Source organism: Garra rufa, chromosome 12, assembly GCF_049309525.1.
Source record: "Garra rufa chromosome 12, GarRuf1.0, whole genome shotgun sequence".
Taxonomy (NCBI): domain Eukaryota; kingdom Metazoa; phylum Chordata; class Actinopteri; order Cypriniformes; family Cyprinidae; genus Garra; species Garra rufa.
In genome coordinates, this window is record NC_133372.1 from 43,472,793 (window position 1) to 43,492,914 (window position 20,122).

At 32.4% G+C, this 20,122-nt stretch overlaps 2 protein-coding genes across 3 annotated transcripts; both read right to left on the reverse strand.

Annotated features, from left to right (window-relative positions):
* Window positions 1-329: 329 nt before the first annotated feature.
* On the reverse strand, window positions 330-6,393 carry tnni1b (troponin I type 1b (skeletal, slow)). Of its 2 annotated transcripts, XM_073851733.1 has the most exons (7): window positions 3,618-6,393; window positions 3,420-3,461; window positions 3,044-3,175; window positions 2,712-2,801; window positions 906-1,082; window positions 700-825; window positions 330-575 (listed from the first exon to the last, which is right to left on the reverse strand). In XM_073851733.1, the coding sequence occupies exons 2-6, from the start codon at window positions 3,426-3,428 to the stop codon at window positions 733-735; spliced, it is 501 nt and encodes a 166-aa protein (XP_073707834.1). In that variant the 5' UTR covers window positions 3,429-3,461; window positions 3,618-6,393; the 3' UTR covers window positions 330-575; window positions 700-732. The 2 variants fall into 2 exon arrangements, with proteins under 2 accessions (XP_073707834.1, XP_073707833.1); XM_073851732.1 differs by having other exon boundaries at window positions 330-825; window positions 3,618-6,392.
* Window positions 6,394-11,074: 4,681 nt separating this feature from the next.
* LOC141346664 (cysteine and glycine-rich protein 1-like) lies at window positions 11,075-18,947 on the reverse strand. Its single transcript, XM_073851597.1, has 6 exons — window positions 18,861-18,947; window positions 18,085-18,194; window positions 13,219-13,387; window positions 13,013-13,142; window positions 12,569-12,662; window positions 11,075-11,361 (listed from the first exon to the last, which is right to left on the reverse strand). The coding sequence occupies exons 2-6, from the start codon at window positions 18,191-18,193 to the stop codon at window positions 11,285-11,287; spliced, it is 579 nt and encodes a 192-aa protein (XP_073707698.1). The 5' UTR covers window position 18,194; window positions 18,861-18,947; the 3' UTR covers window positions 11,075-11,284.
* Between the last annotated feature and the right edge of the window lie 1,175 nt (window positions 18,948-20,122).

Below are 20,122 nucleotides of genomic sequence, written 5' to 3' on the forward strand. Positions count from 1 at the left end.
CATCGATTTCTCAGGAAAAAGGTGGATACCAAATCAAATACTCGGTCAAACATGTTGAGAAAACACAAACCTTTGTTCTTTTGATTGTAGTGTAATGACCATCAACTTCAACGACTGGTAATCTGAGAAAAATGCAGCCATTACAGACTCACCATAGTTACGTATAAATCAGGATGAATCACTTTATAGAGGTAAAAAGGAGTTGGTTTTTATCGGGTTACGGTATTTTCAGTTTATTTTCATGTTATTAGTCATTTTCTCTACAGCTTTATCAAACATTTGTCCAGTACAAACCATGAATTGACAAATCATGACAAATATCAAATATCTCCAGTTTACACAATTTATTTACAGTGCAGTGATAGTGTTGATGATACTTTTCACATGATGTTGAACACTTTCTGGCAATTTCATCACAGGGCTTTTAATTTGACATTTGGTGAATACACTGACAAATAACTTGGTATTTTATAAGTATGTATCAATTTCTGATTCATAGTTTATTTCATATGTATTTGAAGCACATAAAAAAATGACGGATTTTGAATCTTTGTAGCTCGGCCCACCCTGATTTCCTGAGAAAAAAAAAAAAAAATCAGCAACAATAAAAACAGCCAAAATCTCATATCTAAAAGATAAAATTTTGCAGCAGGAAAGTAAATATGGTTTCATTTTGACATTAGGTTCTTGTGTACACACTTGCATGTTTGCAGATGTTGATTTTCCACTTGTTTACTGTGCCGCATCGAACATTTTCTTCCTTCCTTCCATTCCAGACATGGCCTCCACGTTTTTCCTCCAGTCACTGACCTCCACTGTCTTTTCCTACAAAGAAATAATATAGCTGTGAGTAACGCTAAACTCTTTCATTTCAGTCAAGATGGATGCATCGACTCCCATCCCACCTTCTCTGTGTCTTCCTTCTTGACGGACTTGAGGTTTGCTCTCAGGTCCATGGACACCTTGTGTTTGGAGCCCAGCAGAGAGCGCAGGATGGCGTCAGCTGAGACTCGGACTCTCCTCAAGGTGGGTCGCTTGAATTTGCCTCTCAGGTCCAGGACTTTGATGTTTAGATCCTTAATCTGCAACACGTTTGTTTACAGGTTTTAGCATTCGCAAGTTTCTATTGAGCAATTTGGTTCCTGTATGAATATGATGTAATATTTTTACACAATACCACAGTCCTACCTGAATAACATTCCAGTGTTATGTTGGAAAAATGAAAGATCCTAAACAGGCGTGACTCAATAAAAGCGATTCCCTTCATGTTTTAATATTTTTTTTAATTAGCCGTGACTTTGAGAAGTAGTGCATAGCAGGCAATTTGTTGCTGCTTTCAGTTTTTGTGTATACTACAGTAAATTGAATTATAATTATGCTTCACAAACTTGTATATTGCGCACTGACTCCACCCATCAGCAAAACCGCTGTTACCATAAAAACGAACTGTTGTGCAATAGAGGGTTTGCACTTACAATCATGGTTTGGTCAGTTACCGGGGGGTGTTTCATAAAACAAGTTTACCAAATAAGCCAGGCCTATTTTAGTTAGTCTGACTTATTGTTACTTGATTTGGCTCAAAATAAATCAGACTAACTGAAATAAGCCTGACTTATTTAGTAAACTTGTTTTATGAAACACTCCCCTGGATGTGCAGCCATATTGGAGATGCTAAAATGTAAAGGACAGCATGGATTGCACGGTTTACGTACTACTGAATACATTGTTCTGCTAATTAATGCTGTCTAAACCACATAAAAAACATGTGGAAGCTGCTAAATTATATAAAAGGGACTTCGTAAGCAGGAAAGGGCGCAATATTTTGACAAACCAAAGTTAATACTGTAGGTGGTAAAGATATGCACACGCGGAATTAAGTCTAAGTCTAATATTAAGTCTTAGTCTAATATTTCACCTACCTGACTGGAAATGATAAGAACAAACATGAATATTGTCAAGATATTTTCCCTGAAAATCCTGGTTCAGTTTGGCCAACGACAAACACCTATTGTTCCTCAAAGAGTTTTTTGCACTCTTCTCCTTGATTTGTCAAAACTTTTGGCAGTCTATAATACTCCAAATGTTTTTCCCGGTCGGACCGATTAGTACAGCCCAAAACATAACAATAATTGGCAAAATATACAAGTTTTGTTTGGTACAGTGGCATTTTTTACATTCAATGCCACCAATATGGCCATTGATGACATTGTGAAAACACTATATTGAACATTATGCCATTAATTTATTTCAAAAACATTACATTTTGCTACACCCTCAAACCTGCGTTATATATGATTAAATATTTAGCAGTAACTATTTAAAAATAAAGGCTAAAGAACACTGACTATAAATGTCAACAAGCATTTTTAGCCAATAAAGGCTTTTGCAGTGCTTCATGGAATGTATTTTTATTGGCACTTACAAAATTGTTTCTTTTCCTATGTTTCATATTTTTTAACCTTGAATTTTTTTTAATTTAATTTTTAAATGTACAGAGAACACAAAATGGAAAAATCCTTCCACAACCAAGGTTGTTTGAACAAGTAGGCACTCGCTTTTAGGCACTTTTACTTTTGTTGTGGACTGGCAAATTAATAGTGGAAACTTGTTCATTCGTGTCTGGTTAGGGTTGAGTTGGCTAGAATCGCCGTGATTGTGATTTGCCAAAAAGATCTTCAATTTTCTTAGACACATGTCAACTGTTTCTTTACTTCTCTTGTGTTGTGAAGCACTTTAGCCTCGATATCGTAACGCTCCTCATCCACCACATCGATTTTAGCATGTAGTTCCCGACACAGCTCCTGATAAAGAGAACAAATATAAGGTTTACAGGCTTTCCGCTGTTTTTTGAAAGATATTATAATTCTAATTCCAAATAACTATAATTGTTTGTTTACAATATTCATATACAGTGGTTCTTAAATAGTGCTTTTAGGATACTATAGTTTTCCAATAATCTTATGTTTTTTGGTAAAACCATGGTATGTCTTGTAATTGTATTAATACCAATAGTATATGGGAGTTTTGTGAGTTATGGACGTACCTGAAGTTCAGCAAAAGACATGCCACCCGTCTGTATCGGAGGAGCTTTCTCAGACAGATATCTTTCCTTCTCAACCTCTTTATCTGCCAGCTCCTGCTCTAACTCATCCTTTGCTTTAGCTACCATAAGACTCTGAGGAACACATAGACATGCACTCTAATAAATAATCACTATAATAATAAATATCACTATAATAGGTTTAAATGAACTTTCTTAATTTGTGGTACTTAAACTTTTAAAATTTTTAGGCGACCACCCGAAACACTATTATTGTGGCATTTTGCATTGCAAGCGATACATTAATCTTAAAAAAATGTAAATAAATAAATAAATGAGGCAACAGTTGGAGAAAAAATATTTTTCAATGCAGTTGTACCTTAAGCATCAGCTTGCGAGATGCTGAGATCTTGGACTTTTTCTGTCAAATTTGAAATAAGCATTGTTATATATTTAGAAAACATGCATGCTTCTCTGTATATTGATTATTCTAATTTTATTGTTACTGTATATTAGTTTGAAGGTAGATCAGAAATAATGTATTGAAAAAGCATTAAATGTAGACTTGCACACTTACCTCTTGCCTGCAAAAGAATAAAAACACATGGTAAGGTCATAAAATATCATAGATTTTATTAATAATGAAGCTTTTATTATTAAGGCATACAATAATGTCCAAAAGGCTGAGCCCACAAGAGAAAATGCTTCTGTTTTTTTATTTTAGTTTAATATATATTTTAAATTATTATAATTGAAGTGAAAAGAATTTAATACACTATTTTATTATATAGTATATAAGTTAAAACAAAGATTCTTGCAGCATGTTTAACCATTTCAGGTGTTCAGTTTCTTTAGTTTCTTTATGTACTGGCAAATTTCTGTGTGAAAATAGTTTTAAAAGAAACCCTACTCCAATTTGTTTTTCAGTTTATGTCTCACTTTTTAATTACTTAAGATGACATAACCAAAACCTGGTTGTCCAGGTATATTCAACATAAATTGAGAATGAAGAAACAAGAAAAATATAAATGTTATTAATTTGTTTAATTAATTACTGACCTAGAAATAGTGTAGAATCTTATAGATATATTTTTTTTTCAATCATAATTTTATAATTTCTCAGAGTTTCAGTGTGGCTTCAGACTTTTAGACTCCATTGTACTCTTAATCAGCTTTAATTAACACAGAGGCCTTGAGTAAAGACAACACAGCCGGTAAATCCAAGAATAGAGCACATTTGTCCAGAGAGCCATAAGACGTCTAGGATGACGAATGACAGAAAGCAGAAACACAATATACTCACTCGGGCATCTTTACAATGGTGATTCAACCTAGGAGATAAAAATAAAGGCATTTGTTTCCAAAGGCCAGGACTATTGGGAGGATCTTCAAGGGGCTCAAGTATCAGACAGCTTTTCCAGATTCAGACGTGCTAATCAAATGTTATTATGCCTCTGTTTACTCTAACAGCTGTACTCTCACGTATTCGACTCTTGGAATAATTGCCGACGTGATATGTCATCCATTCAGGTGCTGCTTTTTAAAACAGATGAACTGATGCTAATTGATGGATGGGATATGGTGCATTGGCGTCTGTTCTGCATCTGTTAACCACTTCAAAGCCCTGACAGTGGCCACACACACAGATGAAGTGGGCCCATAGGAAAAAAGGTATTGGCAGACGCCTATCGTGGCACGGTGATTTTGGCATGGTAACTATGCCGCACAGATAACAATCCCAGCTTTCTCCAGCCCATATCCACTTGCAATGCACCATAAATAGACCAGAGCTTCAGAGGCTTTAACCTGGCCCAAGTTTCCGCTCAATGATGTTAAACCAGTCTAGTGCACTTACAAAAACAAATACGGTAAATTACGCAATAAAATTAAAGAGCGTGTCATCGTAAATCTAGAAGTGGATAGGTTTATTTAACCGAGCGCCAAAGGGTGGTTTCCAAAGTCATGTTTTCACAATCATTTGGTTTAAATGGTATTTTTGCTATTTCAATTGAGGTTTTTATGCATCTCAGAATTGGAAAGTCAAAAGTTTTAATCAGTTTGATAAAGTAATTTTTTTAATTAAGTGATTAGGATAATGGAGAAAGATTATAAATCATTATCCAATATAAAGCACTTTTGTGAATAAAAAAGAAAAAGTTTCTTGTACAAAAGTGATATTTACCACAGATATATTAGTTTTTTCTAATGTAATTTTTTTAACCATTACATTTGATGACAGTAATATTGAATATTTGCTTATACATTTGGCAATATTAACAGATATGGAAAAGGAAATTTCCATGCAATATTTAGATTTTTCAAAATTTGGTTTATTCTTCTTACACAAATAAAGGTGCTTTAAAAAGGTTCTTCACAGCGATGCCATAGAAGAACCATTTTTGGTTCCACAAAGAACCATTCAGTTAAAGGTTCTGGAGATTTATAATCTGAAGAACCTTCTTTCGCCACAAAGAACCTTTAGTGAAACAGAAAAGTGGTTCTTTATGGAACCATTTAAACAAATTTTCTTCTATGGCATCGTGAAGCACCTTTATTTTTAGGAGTGTAGAGAGATATATATTAAAGTTGTAACATGGAAGCAAATTGAATGTACTTACCTTGCGGTCCTCAGATGGTCAGAGAAATGATGCTCTAGAACAATGCATCTCTTTTTTAAGACACACTCTTATTGTTCATCCTCCGCCTGTTACTGGATGATATTATTAGCACACACACACACACACACACACACACACACACACACACACACACACACACTCACTCATAAAGCTTTTATCCAGCACTTGTGGAGGGCTCTTGTTGATAGGCCTTGTGCGGCGCTTATCAGCCCGTTAGACAGCTGTGGACTGTGGTTCCTCATGATGCTTCGGGCCTGTCTCACAACCTTATTTAGCTGGCTAGAAGATAAAACAATTTCATTTAAAGAAATTTCCATTGATCTTTTTAATGTGTCCACAATGAGATCTCTTTTATATCTCATTCGTTTCTCCTAGAAAGTATTGTAATCAGAAAATCTTCTCCTCAAAAAAAAGAAAAAAAAGTCTTTCTTTGGTTTTCTTAGAAGATAAACAATGTCTGTCTGTTTATCAGTAGCAATTTGCTTTATGATTCATATTTACTTCATATACAATGCTGTTCAAAAGTTTGGGATCAGTAAGATTTTTATTTTATTTTTTTAAATAATTTTATGCTCATCAAGGCTCCGTTTGTTTGATTAAAAATACTGAAAAAACAGTAATATTTTGAAATATTATGGCAATTTAAAAAAGTGTTTTTCTTTTTTAATATACTTTCAAATAGAATTTATACCTGTGATGCAAAGCTGAATTTTTAGCATCATTACTTCAGTCTTTAGTGTCATGATCCTTCAGAAATCATTCTAATATGCTGATTTATTATCAATAAAAAAAAAAAAAAATGTAATACTTTTTTTCAGGATTCTTTGATGAATAAAACATTAAAAAGAACAGCGTTTATTTAAAATAGAAATCTTTTGTTACAATTTAGATTACCGTTCAAAGTTTGGGGTCAGTTAAGTTTTTTTCTTTGTTTGAAAGAAATTAATACTTTTATTCAGCAAGGATGTCTTAAATTGGTAACAAGTGCTAGTAAAGACTATTGTTAGAAAATATTTTTATTTTTAATAAATGCTATTCTTTTTAACTTAAAAATAGTATCACAGGTTCCAACAAATATTAAGCAGCACAACTGTTGCCAACATTGATAATAAATCAGCATATTAGAATGATTTCTAAAGGATCGTGTGACAGTAAAGACTGGAGTATTAGCTGATAAAAAAATAATAATTCAGCTTTGCATCACAGAAATAAATTAAATTTATAGTATATGCAGAAAACTGCAATAATATTTAATAATATTACTTTTTTCTGTATTTTTGATGTATTTTGAATTCTTAGATGTTTCTCCATAGAAAGTAAAAACTAGAAAATTTCAGTATATTTACCTAAACTTTGTTTACTTAAGTGTTACTTGCCATTTATTTGTTAATATTTGTGAAATTGTTAAACAATTAAGTGATATTTGTTTTATTTACAACTTTAAAAAACTTTTTGCAATGTACTTTTATATCTCCAAACATACTGTATGATAAATATTAATTCTGAAGGAAGCATCTAAAAGTTTAAAGGTATAAAACAGAAACCTTTGAGCATTAAATATTTCCTTTGAGTTTCTCAGAAGATTATGTTTCGTAATCTGTTGGGTATCAGTTTTTGCCTTTTATATAACCATTTTTGCATTTATATAATCATTTTAATAACATTAAATCTGCTGAAGAGATGTCAACAGTATCTCAGATTAACCAAGAATCCAAAATCTGCAGTCAAAACACCAGATATCTCATTAAATTATCACATAAAATCAAATTATCTGCTGTCTGTATTACTTTTATAGCCACAGTCTTACTGTATGATAACTACTGTTCTAATTGGTTTTGTTTTTCTAAAGGAATTTTTAAGAGAAACACCTGAAATTTAATGAAAAACTGAGAATTAAAATTTCATGAGCACCATCTGAAAGTCTTTCTTTGAGTTTTGCATAAAATAAATATTAATGCTTATAAGTCTGTTTTATCAATAACGTTTTTTTCCCTTTCCTATAATCATTTTGTATTTATATAATAATTTTACACACAAAGGAAAGGGATGAGATGTTTGTGAGATTGTGACATTGATTTTCTGTATGTTTCTCACTGGAACCATGCTCTGTGTTTGACCCTACGCCTGATTAAAATATTAACTGTAGACAACAATAATCTCTGCGAGAGATTAAGTAAGGAATGTAAAGTTGTCCGTACATTGGCTTAGCTAAACATAGAGCGGTTAGACAGCTGATACTGCCACTCTGGTGTTTGTGAGACACTAAAAGCTATTTCGATGTGTCAAGATAAAAATGCATGCATGCAATGCTTTTATCTGCACTTAGGTTTTGCTGGCTTTCTCCAGGTGTGCTTTGCAGTTATGCCACATCCTTCCAAGTATCATAATCGCAGAGATTACCGGCTTTATCAGGCCTTGTTGAAGCCTTATAGCTGTACTTACAAAGCAGAGTGTCTTGCCACATACAGTATTTCCATTGTAAGTGATAATATAATCACTGAATTTGCATTCTTCCTTGTTTTTGTCTTTGTAACTGTTACCAGACTCTCTCTGGTTGCGGAAAGCATTCGAACAATGCCGTTTCTTGGCTGTATTGTGTTTGCGTGGGTGTGTAGATGTGTATTTTGGCATCGCTTTCTCTTATCTGCATGTGGAGCATAATTTCCAGGACCTGCTTTCTGAGAGACATGTAATATATGGGTGATCGTCAAACCTCATGCAGGTATTGTGACATGAAACAGATGCTGTTATTGTGCTTCAGTGGCTTTCTAGTGTCATCTACTGCATAACTAGCTGTAGAGAGCTCTGGAAGGGGGCAGTCTGCGGGTAACACCTGTCCTGTTTACTTTCATGATGGGCTCGGCTGGATTTGGTTCTTGGCTGATGTGGAAACCCGGGATTATAGATGTTGTGTGGCAGTCGTGAACGCACCGTATTTAGAGCTGCTCTTAATATTGAACTTTGGTCTAAGAGGATTTAGCATCATTTAATATGTGCTTGTGATATTTTTTGCCTGTAGAGGTTTTTTTGTTATTTGGTTTTTATATGTGATGAAGAGCGAGGCTAGTTGTCAGTTTTTCCAGGGTGGGTTTATTTCAGGTTTATGTCAGTTTCTGTATACACTGAACTTGAAGTATTGGCTAAAAAAGCTATTTATCATTGCATTTAACATTTGCCAGCAAGAACAGTTAATATTTGATAATGTCTTCTGATAGTGGGACATGTTGTAATAAATAAATAAATACATAAAATATATCTAATTCATATTTATGAACTAAAATAAAAAAATTAAAAATAACTAAATTGAAATGAATGTATAAAGTTAAAATTATATTATAATATTATTTATTAAAATATTTTTAATATATTTTTAATATAAAAACTGTTATTGGCTCTTTTCAAATCCAATTATGTAATTCTTTTGAGAGAGATATATATAATATATAAATTTGGCTAATAATTTATTATTTTACTTTAATAGAATAAATATACAATTAAAATATTGTATTAGAATGTTATTTATTATTATAAAGAAATTCTTGTTGGCTATATACATACACACAGTGTGTGTATGTATATGTATATATATATATATATATATATATATATATATATATATATATATATATATATATATATATATATGTATATATATATATATATATATTATGTATGTATGTATGTATGTATGTATAATATATTGATTTTATATGTATATATCTTTCTTTTTCAAATTTATTTACCTTCAGCTCTTTTCTAAAAATAAATATACAATTAAAATATTATATTATGTAGTTTTTCTATATTTTTTTATATAATATATAGTTCTTTTCAAACCCAATTGTAATTCTATATATAATATATAATTGTATATAATATATTATTACATATTTATATAATTGTATTAGAATATTATTTATTAAAATATTATTTGTATTTAAAATATGAAAACACATATATATTTATATATTTTAATATAAATAATAAATAGCTTTTTTCAAACCCAATTATGTAATTGTAAATATATTATATAATTATGTATATAATATATTATAAGATAATTATGTAATTATATATATATATATATATGTATGTATGTATGTATGTATGTATGTATGTATGTATGTATGTATGTATGTATATGTATATAATATAAAATAAATTAATTATAAAATTGTAACATTTAAACCTTAATAAGAACGTGTTTATTTTTAACCCAGCTTGTACAAATGTATATAGTTTAAAAGGAAAAAATATATCAGTTTTGCACTCAAAGTCTCATCTTTACTGAAATACACCTTCCCCGTGTGACAACTAGCCCCGGTCTCCTCTACTGTAGTTTAATAGAATCATTCTTCACTCTGGCTCTGTTAAAAATTCAGACTCCATACGACCAATTATCACCTGCTTTTTATAAACTGTTCAGCGCTTGTAAAAACACAAACCAGGCTCATGGTAGTTTTACTATGTGTAAAGAGTGGAAGAACTTTTATTTCTGCCCATTTGTATTATATTGACCAAAGGAAATTATACAAATTGTTATTTGTATTAAAAACAAATAAAATTCATAATGTCACAGACATTTAAAACTGAGTTTTGACCACTAGAATAAAAAGTGGCGCCATCTGGTGATAGTATCTGGTTGTTTAATATTTTAATATATCTTTTTGACTCATTAAATCGAACTGCCAAAAGTAGACATTTTTACATTAAATAATATAAATTAAATTAATGTTAAACATGCAACACACAGTCATGTGAACTTGACTCGAAAACATACTTCTATGTGAAATGTTCATTGCAGCATAATGTGTATTTCTGCATAATGTATGTTCACATTCACAATTCACATACTATTTCTGGACAATAGTAGGCATACACTTGGCAATATCAGTACACTGTTGCTTTCTTAGCATAGCTTGTGTTTTTTGGCTTCTGGCAGATCTCTAATTGATGATGTTTCCAGCAGCAGCTGCGCTGAGACCAGTTTTGTTTATTCGTTTTCATTGTTTCATTCTGAGTTTGTTAGCCTTTAGTCTCTAGATGAAAGCATTACGGTCTCTGTGATAGCGTTAGGCTTCTCTGTGAGTCTGTGGTCTCATTAGATCAGGCCCGTGACAGGCTCAGATGCATAAACACAGCTTTGTTCCCATCGTTTTTGATGTGTGTGTGTGTGTGTGTGTGTGTGTGTGTGTGTGTGTGTGTGTGTGTGTGTGTGTGTGTGTGTGTGTGTGTGATGTCATGGACAATACAAGCCAGTCCTCTGAGAACGTATTCAATGCCGCTTTCAAACCAAGTCTGTTTACAAACATTTTTAACTCGTTTTTGCATTCTTAATAATGCAGCCATGATGCATGTTATAGCCCAGACTCTAGATAATAATAATACATCCCAGTAAGCTTAAAAATAACCCAGTTTTATTATTGCAAAGATGTCAGTTGATAATAACATTTTGGATTTCACAATCAAACAGTTTTTTAGATTTAGTACATAACATGTACTGAGCACCAAATTAGGCACTTATGTGTGTATAACATTTATTAAACATGTTTCATATGAAAGTGACCAGTCTGACCTCCTGGGTTCACCGATGTCAGCTGTGTTTCTACTGAGCGTGAGCCAAAGCACCAGCTCCCTGACCAAAGCCAAAGCCCTTTGGTCCAAAGTTCTTAGCATAGCACGCTGTATAAATATAAATAGAAATATAAAAATTTAAATATTAAATAAATAATTATATTATAATATAAATGATAGAAAGATTAAATAAACATTATTATAATATAAATGTAATAATATTGTGTTATAGAAATGTCATTATAAATATAAATAATTATAATAATTACAAATCACACATAAAAATAAATATTATGAATATACATTTTTATATTTTGTTATTATATAAATGTTTTTAGAATGATTAATCTCAATATTAAATATAATATTAAATATAAATTATATTAAAATAATGTTATTATACAAATAAATAATATAAATATAAATGCACATTAAATAAATAATATAAATATAAATACTATTAATATTAATTGTAATAATAAATATAAAATAATGCTATTATACATATAAATAATAGAAATATAAAAAAAGATTAAATAATATGATTATAGAAATGGTATTATAAATATAAATAATTATAAATATCAAATATAAATAATATCAGAAATTTATTTAAATATAAATACACCTTATATAAATAATATTATTATGAATATCAATTTAAATATTCTGTTATTATAATTATTCTTTTTATAGAAATGATATTATAAATATAAATTGTATAAATATAAATACACATTAAATAAATAATATTATTATGAATATAAATGTAAATATTCTGTTATTATGTAAATGTTTTTTAGAATTATAAATAATATTATTATAAATATAAAAAATATAATATTAAAATATGTAAAATAAATAATGCTACTTTAAATATAAATTATAGAAAAATAAATAAAGATTAAATGCATAATATTATTATAATATAAATGTTCAAATATTCAGTTATTATAGAAATTTTTATCAAAAAAATAAATAATTATAAATATAAGTAAAATAATGTTATCAGAAATATTAATTCTATAAATATAAATACACATTAAATAAATAATATTATTATGAATATAAATGTTATTCCGTTATTATATAAAATTTTTAAATACTATCAATATTATATATAATATTAAATATATAAGTTATATAAATGCACAGTAAATTAATAATATTAATATAAATATTGAATAGTAGTATTTTTTTGTGTGTGTGTGTGTGTGTGTGTGTGTGTGTGTGTGTGTGTGTGTATTTCTGGGCAAATCCTGAATATCTAACTATTAAATAAACATACATACCTGTATGCAAACTTGATACTGACCTTTACAGTAAATCTCTCCATCTTTATCAGCTAGGGTTGTGGACTCCAAACTCTTTCCACACTTTGCGCATCTGAAGCAGCTCTTATGCCAAGACTAAAAGAGATGATAAAGTGATGCCAAAAATGTTATTTTGTCAGACTTTAATTGAATTTTTTTTTCTCAAGTTGTTGCAGTGTATAAAACTTCACACATGTTTGGTTTGGCTGTTATTTTGTGAGTTTGCTGCATTATTTGGCTTTCATATGAGGGCAGGTAAGGATACGGCGTCATTATGTTGGCAGTACAATTGTGTATAGCAGTCGTTAATGAGAGTATTTTGGCAACCAAGACAAAACAATAAGCCTTTTTCCAAATTAATCCAGATAGTTGGGGTAACCAGTTTGGTAAAGCCCAGGGCAAAGTGACTTGATCTCCACAAGTCTAGTCAAGAAAAACCAACTCACGTTTCCCCCTCCAACCACCTTTTCTGCCGCGTACACGGCGGTTCCACAGCGAGGGCAAACGTCTGAACCTCCAAGCTTCTGCGCAAACTTTGACGGGTTGGGGTTGTTGGTGGGACGATGGGATGTTTGTCTGTGTGACAAATACAGACGGGCGACTTTAATGCACTCTGGTAAAGACACAAAGCAAATGAAAACGTCCTACTAACCCGGTCGGTTTGATTCCCAGAGCTTCACCCGTGTCCATGCTCAGGGTTCCCGCTCCTCCACCAAAGCCGTAGCCCTTTGGGCCGTATTTCTTGCCGTAGCAGGACTTGCAGTAGATCTCGTCCTGATGCACAGCTACTGTTGTGCTGTCCAGATTCTTTCTGCACACCACTGCAATAAACATAGATGCATGATCATGATCAAAACACTCTTATTACGCAATGCATTAGACAGTTGCTCTTGGATAATGTTGCTCTTCAGAGCAAAAAAATGATTGTTCTTTCAGTCTTCTAATTCTCACAGAAATCTAATTTTCTCTCATCTTTAGACACAAGAAGTCAATATTCTATAAAATCATGCTACACTGTAAGAACTCAAAATGTCCTTTTTTGTCAAGAAACTGTTTTAATTGAAACCAACTACCAAAACAAATACACTGTTATTCACAATGCACATCGTTTCAAAGCAGCTTTACAGAAAATCATGATGTTAATGTTTATACTATCTTAATATCTTAATGCCTGACAGTTGCATTTAGCAGATTAGAGCTGGGCAATAATATCACAAATAAGTTCACATTTTGTGGCAATACAAGCAGATGTGATTTGCTATATAGTATATATCACTTTACTTGAATCTGCAAAATGTTAATTTTTTTAACCATAATAAGAGAAATCATACAAATTGCATGGTATTGTTTATTTAGTGCTGACCTGAATAAGGTATTTCACATAAAACATGTTTACATATAGTCCACAAGAGAAAACAAATATAAAAATTACCCTGTTCAAAAGTTTACATCCCCTTGATTCTTAATACTGTGTTGTTACCTGAATGATCCACAGCTGTGTTTTTTTGTTTAGTGATAGTTGTTCATGAGTTCCTTGTTTGTTCTGAACAGTTAAACTGCCTGCTGTTCTTCAGAAAAATCCTTCAGGTCCCATAAATTCTTTGGTTTTCCGGCATTTCTGTGTATATGAACCCTTTCCAACAATAGCACTATAATTTTGAGATCCACCTTTTCACACTGAGGACACTGAGCGTTTGAACCTTCTGTAATAGTTGCATATGCGTCCCTCATTTGTCGTCAGTGTGAAAAGATGGATCTCAAAATCATACAGTCATTGTTGGAAAGGGTTCAAATACACAATAATGCTAGAAAACCAAAGAGTTTGTGGGACCTGAAGGATTACTTTAAAGAACAGCAGACAGTTTAACTGTTCAGGACAAACAAAGGCCTCATTGAAAACTAACACACACACACAAAAATACAGCTGTGGATTACTCAGTTTACAACACAGTATACAAAATCAAGGGGATGTAAACTTTTGTAGGGGTCATTTTTATAAATTCAACTATTGTTTTATCTTGTGGACTAGATGTAAACATGTTTTATGTGAAATACCTTATTCAGGTCAGTACTAAATAAACAATACCATGCATTTTATATGATTTCTCCTATTATGGTTAAATAATTAACATTGCAGTTTCTAAAAGGGGGATACTCAAGTAAAGTGATATATACTATATGTGACCCTGGACCACAAAACCAGTCATAAGGTTAAATTTTACAAAACTGAGATGTATACAACATATGAGAGCTCAATGAATAAGCTTTCTATTGATATATGGTTTGTTATGATATGACAATATTTGGCCGAGATACAACTATTTGAATATCTAGAATCTGAGGGTGCAAAAAAATCAAAATACTGAGAAAATCACCTTTAAAGTTCTCCAAATTAAGTTCTTAACAATGCATATTACTAATCAAAAATTACATTTTGATATATTTATAGTAGGAATTTTACAAAAAATCTTCATGGAACATGATCTTTACTTAATTTCCTAATGATTTTTGGCATAAAAGAAAAATCAATAATTTTGACCCATACAATGTATTTTTGGCTATTGCTACAAATATACCCCAGCGACTTAAGACTGGTTTTGTGGTCCAGGGTCACATATAGCAAATCATATCTGCTTGTATTGCCACAAAATGTGAAGTATATTATCGCCCAGCTCTAATCTGCTAAATGCAACTATCAGGCATTAAGATATTAAGATAGTAGAAGGTAAATACTGTACGTGAAATATCTTATTTTGGTCAGTACTACATTAACAATAACATGCATTTTGTATGATCCCTCTTATTTTGCTAAAATAATTCACATTTTGCAGATTCTGAAAGGGGGGTGTAAACTTTTGACCTCAACTGTATATATGTATGCATATAAAGTTGGACACACTTACATATCTAATTTTATATAAGACCTGGTTGATAAAAGAGTTACATTTTAGGATGACATAACTCAGGCAGGTGATGTTTATTATATCAGCACTTCACGATTAGTTAATCTCAGCAACTGTAATATTAAAAATAGCTAAATCAGGGCAGAAAATGGCCTTTTATTTTTACATTATGGCAGGTTTTGATGTAAAATATCATTTTAACCATATGTTTGCACTTCAGGAAACATCATACAATTAAACAATGCAGTTCATGACCCTTTAAAGTCAATATCAAATCAAAAATATAGTACAATCGTGGCCAAAACTTTTGAGAATTACATAAATATTGGAAATTGTAAAAGTTGCTGCTTAAGTTTTTATAATAGCAATTTGCATATACTCCAGAATGTTATGAAGAGTGATCAGATGAATTGCATAGTCCTTCTTTGCCATGAAAATTTACTTAATCCCGAAAAAAACTTTACACTGCATTGTTAAGGCGGCTTCAGGGCGTCCAAGAAAGTCCAGCAAGCGCCAGGATGGTCTCCTAAAGAGGATTGAGCTGCGGGATCGGAGTGCCACCAGTGCAGAGCTTGCTCAGGAATGGCAGCAGGCAGGTGTGAGCGCATCTGAACACACAGCGAGGCCAAGACTTTTGGAAGATGGCCTGGTGTCAAGAAGGGCAGCAAAGAAGCCACTTCTCTCCAAAAAAAACATCAGGGACAGATTGATCTTCTGCAAAAAGTATGGCGAATGGACTGCTGAGGACTGGGGCAAAGTCATATTCTCCGATGAAGCCTCTTTCTGATTGTTTGGGGCATCTGGAAAAAGGCTTGTCCGGAGAAGAAAAGGTGAGCGCTACCATCAGTCCTGTGTCATGCCAACAGTAAAGCATCCTGAGACCATTCATGTGTGGGGTTGCTTCTCATCCAAGGGAGTGGGCTCACTCACAATTTTGCCCAAAAACACAGCCATGAATAAAGAATGGTACCAAAACACCCTCCAACAGCAACTTCTTCCAACAATCCAACAACAGTTTGGTGAACAACAATGCATTTTCCAGCACAATGGAGCACTGTGCCATAAGGCAAAAGTGATAACTAAGTGGCTCGGGGACCAAAACGTTGACATTTTGGGTCCATGGCCTGGAAACTCCCCAGATCTTAATCCCATTGAGAACTTGTGGTCAATCCTCAAGAGGCGGGTGGACAAACAAAAACCCACTAATTCTGACAAACTCCAAGAAGTGATTATGAAAGAATGGGTTGCTATCAGTCAGGATTTGGCCCAGAAGTTGATTGAGAGCATGCCCAGTCGAATTGCAGAGGTCCTGAAAAAGAAGGGCCAACACTGCAAATACTGACTCTTTGCATAAATGTCATGTAATTGTTGATAAAAGCCTTTGAAACGTATGAAGTGCTTGTAATTATATTTCAGTACATCACAGAAACAACTGAAACAAAGATCTAAAAGCAGTTAAGCAGCAAACTTTGTGAAAACTAATATTTGTGTCATTCTCAAAACTTTTGGCCACGACTGTAGAAGAGCTATAAAATGAATGTGTATAGCATTTCAGTTTGATCTTGTTATAAGTATCATTGAGTTTGATAAAAAATGTTTGACTTCATATAGAGATATTTTCTTCTGAAACTTCTGAAAGAGCTTTTTTTGGAGAAACTTCTTAAAAATTAGGTAAAATTAAGGTATTAAAAACACAACCCTAAACATGTACACTCTCCCTACAATTTGATGTCGTAATACTTATGCATTTGATGCGTCATTAATGTGAATGGGTCTGCAAGTGTCATCTACACATAAACATTTTTTTGCTCCACAGATCTGCAGTCAGACACAGACGATGTGCAGCCATAAAAGGCATACGAATCCATCGGGATGTTCATTTGTACAGTACCTAATATGGACACACTGTTAAACAGGGAAGATTTACTCGCTGCTGAGTCTCCTATCCAAACTCATGCCAGCTTTTCAAGCACTCAGAGCACTTTTGTCATTAGTTCAGAAGCACAAACTACTGTTTATGATCCAACATTTTATACTTGATTTACTAGAATAACTAAAACTGAAATAAAATTGTATGAAAACTCAATTACCGAAAGTTTTTCTAGAATAAAAAGAAAATGGAAAATAAAAGCGACTCAAAAAAAAAAATCTTTTAGGACAGAAAAATCATAAATGAGATCCACTGGCAGCATTTGTGGATTTTTGTGCCCAAACCAGAACAAACTCTATAACAAAATAAGAACTTCCTCTGGGCTGGTGTCATGCTATCACATTCACAGCTGACAGATTTGTTCAAAAACATTATATTATATTTTCCATGATATATATGACCATCTGCATGAATAATTTTCCATTTTCCGGTTAACACCCTCTCTCCACAGGGCAAGCCCTCAACACCCATTTCCACACTGAGAATCTCATGCTCACATGCACATCCTTTCTGCTTAAAATACTGTATTAGATCTTCAGAGGTGTCAGGTAAACGTGTGTCTCGATACGTGTCCATCTCTAATAAATTTCCTCACTTGAGCTCCAACATCTGCTTCCATCTCTCATGTTAGTTCACATATTGTGATGTGAATACAGAGCTCTCAGAGCAGTTGTGTTTGACTTACTGCACAGAAAGCAGGACTTGTGGAAGCTTTGTCCTTCACACTGAACCTCCTCTGCGAAATACACCGTCTTCTTACAGCAGCCACACTTGTTTCCTCCTCCCAGCGGCATCCTAACAGTTTCAATGCATGCAGGCAATAAAACATGCACAAATGCACATTAGGCCTTGCATTTACATATGCACAATAGTTTTGTCATTTCAATTGTGTATTTTGTGTGTTTGTTAGAGTTAGTTTTATTTATTACTAAGTGATTTGTGACTGGATAAAGGATCATTTGTCATTGCCATTGTTTTTAAATTGAACTCCAAGTGGCTATATGCTGTTTTTTGGAAGTCACTGAAGAATATGCACATAATTAGGTGTTATTTATGTTACCCAGTAACAATTTACAAAAAGGTTTCATTGGTTAACCTTAGTTATTTAGTTAACGTGAACTAACAATGAAAAATACTTCTAAAGCAGTTATTTCAGTATTAGTAATATTAACATTTACACTCTTAAAAATAAAGGTATGCCATATTTTGGTTCCACAAAGAACAATTCAGTCCAAGAACCATCTTTTTCTTACCTTTTTATAATCTGCTTTCACCACAAAGAACCTTTTGTGAAAGTAACAATAAGCTTATTGTAAAGTGTTATATACTTTACATAGTGTTATATACTCTACATCCTGTGCATCTGATATCAAACCAGGATAAAGTTCAAATTACAGGCGTTCTGTTTTTCCCACAGTTACAAAAACATTATTTTATGGAGAGTAATAGAAAAGCTCTTACCTGCAGTGATAGTTAGTCACTAGAACAGAGAGAGTCAAGAGTGTTGGAGAGAGTCTGAGTCCTCATATGAGTCCAGAGAGGATGAGACTGATGAAGAGATGAGGAGCGGGAGGGAAAACAGATGCAGAACACGACAAAGGGAGCGAGAGAGAGAGAGTCATTTCTAACCTATCTGGCTTTTCTCAAATCATTATTTGGCAGTTTTCTTTTTATATTTATACCTGTTATCTATTATAAGTTGGGCATAGCAAGTTGGTACTATATTATCTATCTATCTTCCATCAGTTTGCTGTGGCCAACTAAGAAGTATTTGTCAATATACATCTCTTACTAAATCTTTAACAAGTGAATTAGCAAACAAACTAGAATCACTATGAATCATTTTGTATATACCGTACAGTTTATGACTGTTATTATATGAACTGTAATTCTTTTAGACATGCAGTGTTGTAGTCACCCGTTAAATGCTTACAAGTGTGTTTTGACCTTAAACGGTGTTTGTTAGGAGGACTGGAGTTCCTCACTCTCCTCATACCAAACACAATGAGGAACAGCTGGACCTGCTACTGGGACACAAACTCAGACCTCTTCAGGAAATGAGAAGAGAAAGTAGACTAGTTAGTTAGCTGGTTAAGAAATAATGCAGATTAGTTAGTTGGTTAGGGAATCAAGCTGGGGTGCGTTTCCCAAGAGCATCGTTAGCCAGTTATGGTCGCAAGATTTGCTGTATTCTGTTGGTGAGTTAGAAAATAAAACAGATTGGCTAGTTTAAAAAATAAAGCAGATTAGTTAAGAAATAAAGCTAGTTATCTATTTAGTTAGTGAGGAAATAAACCAGAAGGGTTAGTTGAGAAATAAAGCTAGTTGTTACTTAGTTAGTAGTTAGTTATGAAATGGAACATTGATTAGTTAAAAACAAAGCAGATTAGTTTAGTTAAGAAATAAAACTAGTTAGTTCGGAAATAATCTGGTTTAGCAAGTTGAGAAATAAAGCTAGGTCGTTAGTAAATAAAGCAGATTAGTTAAGAAATGAAGTTGGTTATCTAATTAGTTAGTTAGGAAATAAACCAGATTAGTTAGTTGAGAAATAAAAATAATTTGTTTTAGTTAGTTATGAAATAAACCAGATTGGATAAAAATATAAAGCTAGTTGTTATTTACATAATAGTTGGTTAGTTAGGAAATAAAACAAATTTGTTGAGAAATAAAGCTAGTTGTTAGTAGTTTACTTAAAAATAAAGCAGACTAGTTAGTTGTGAAAT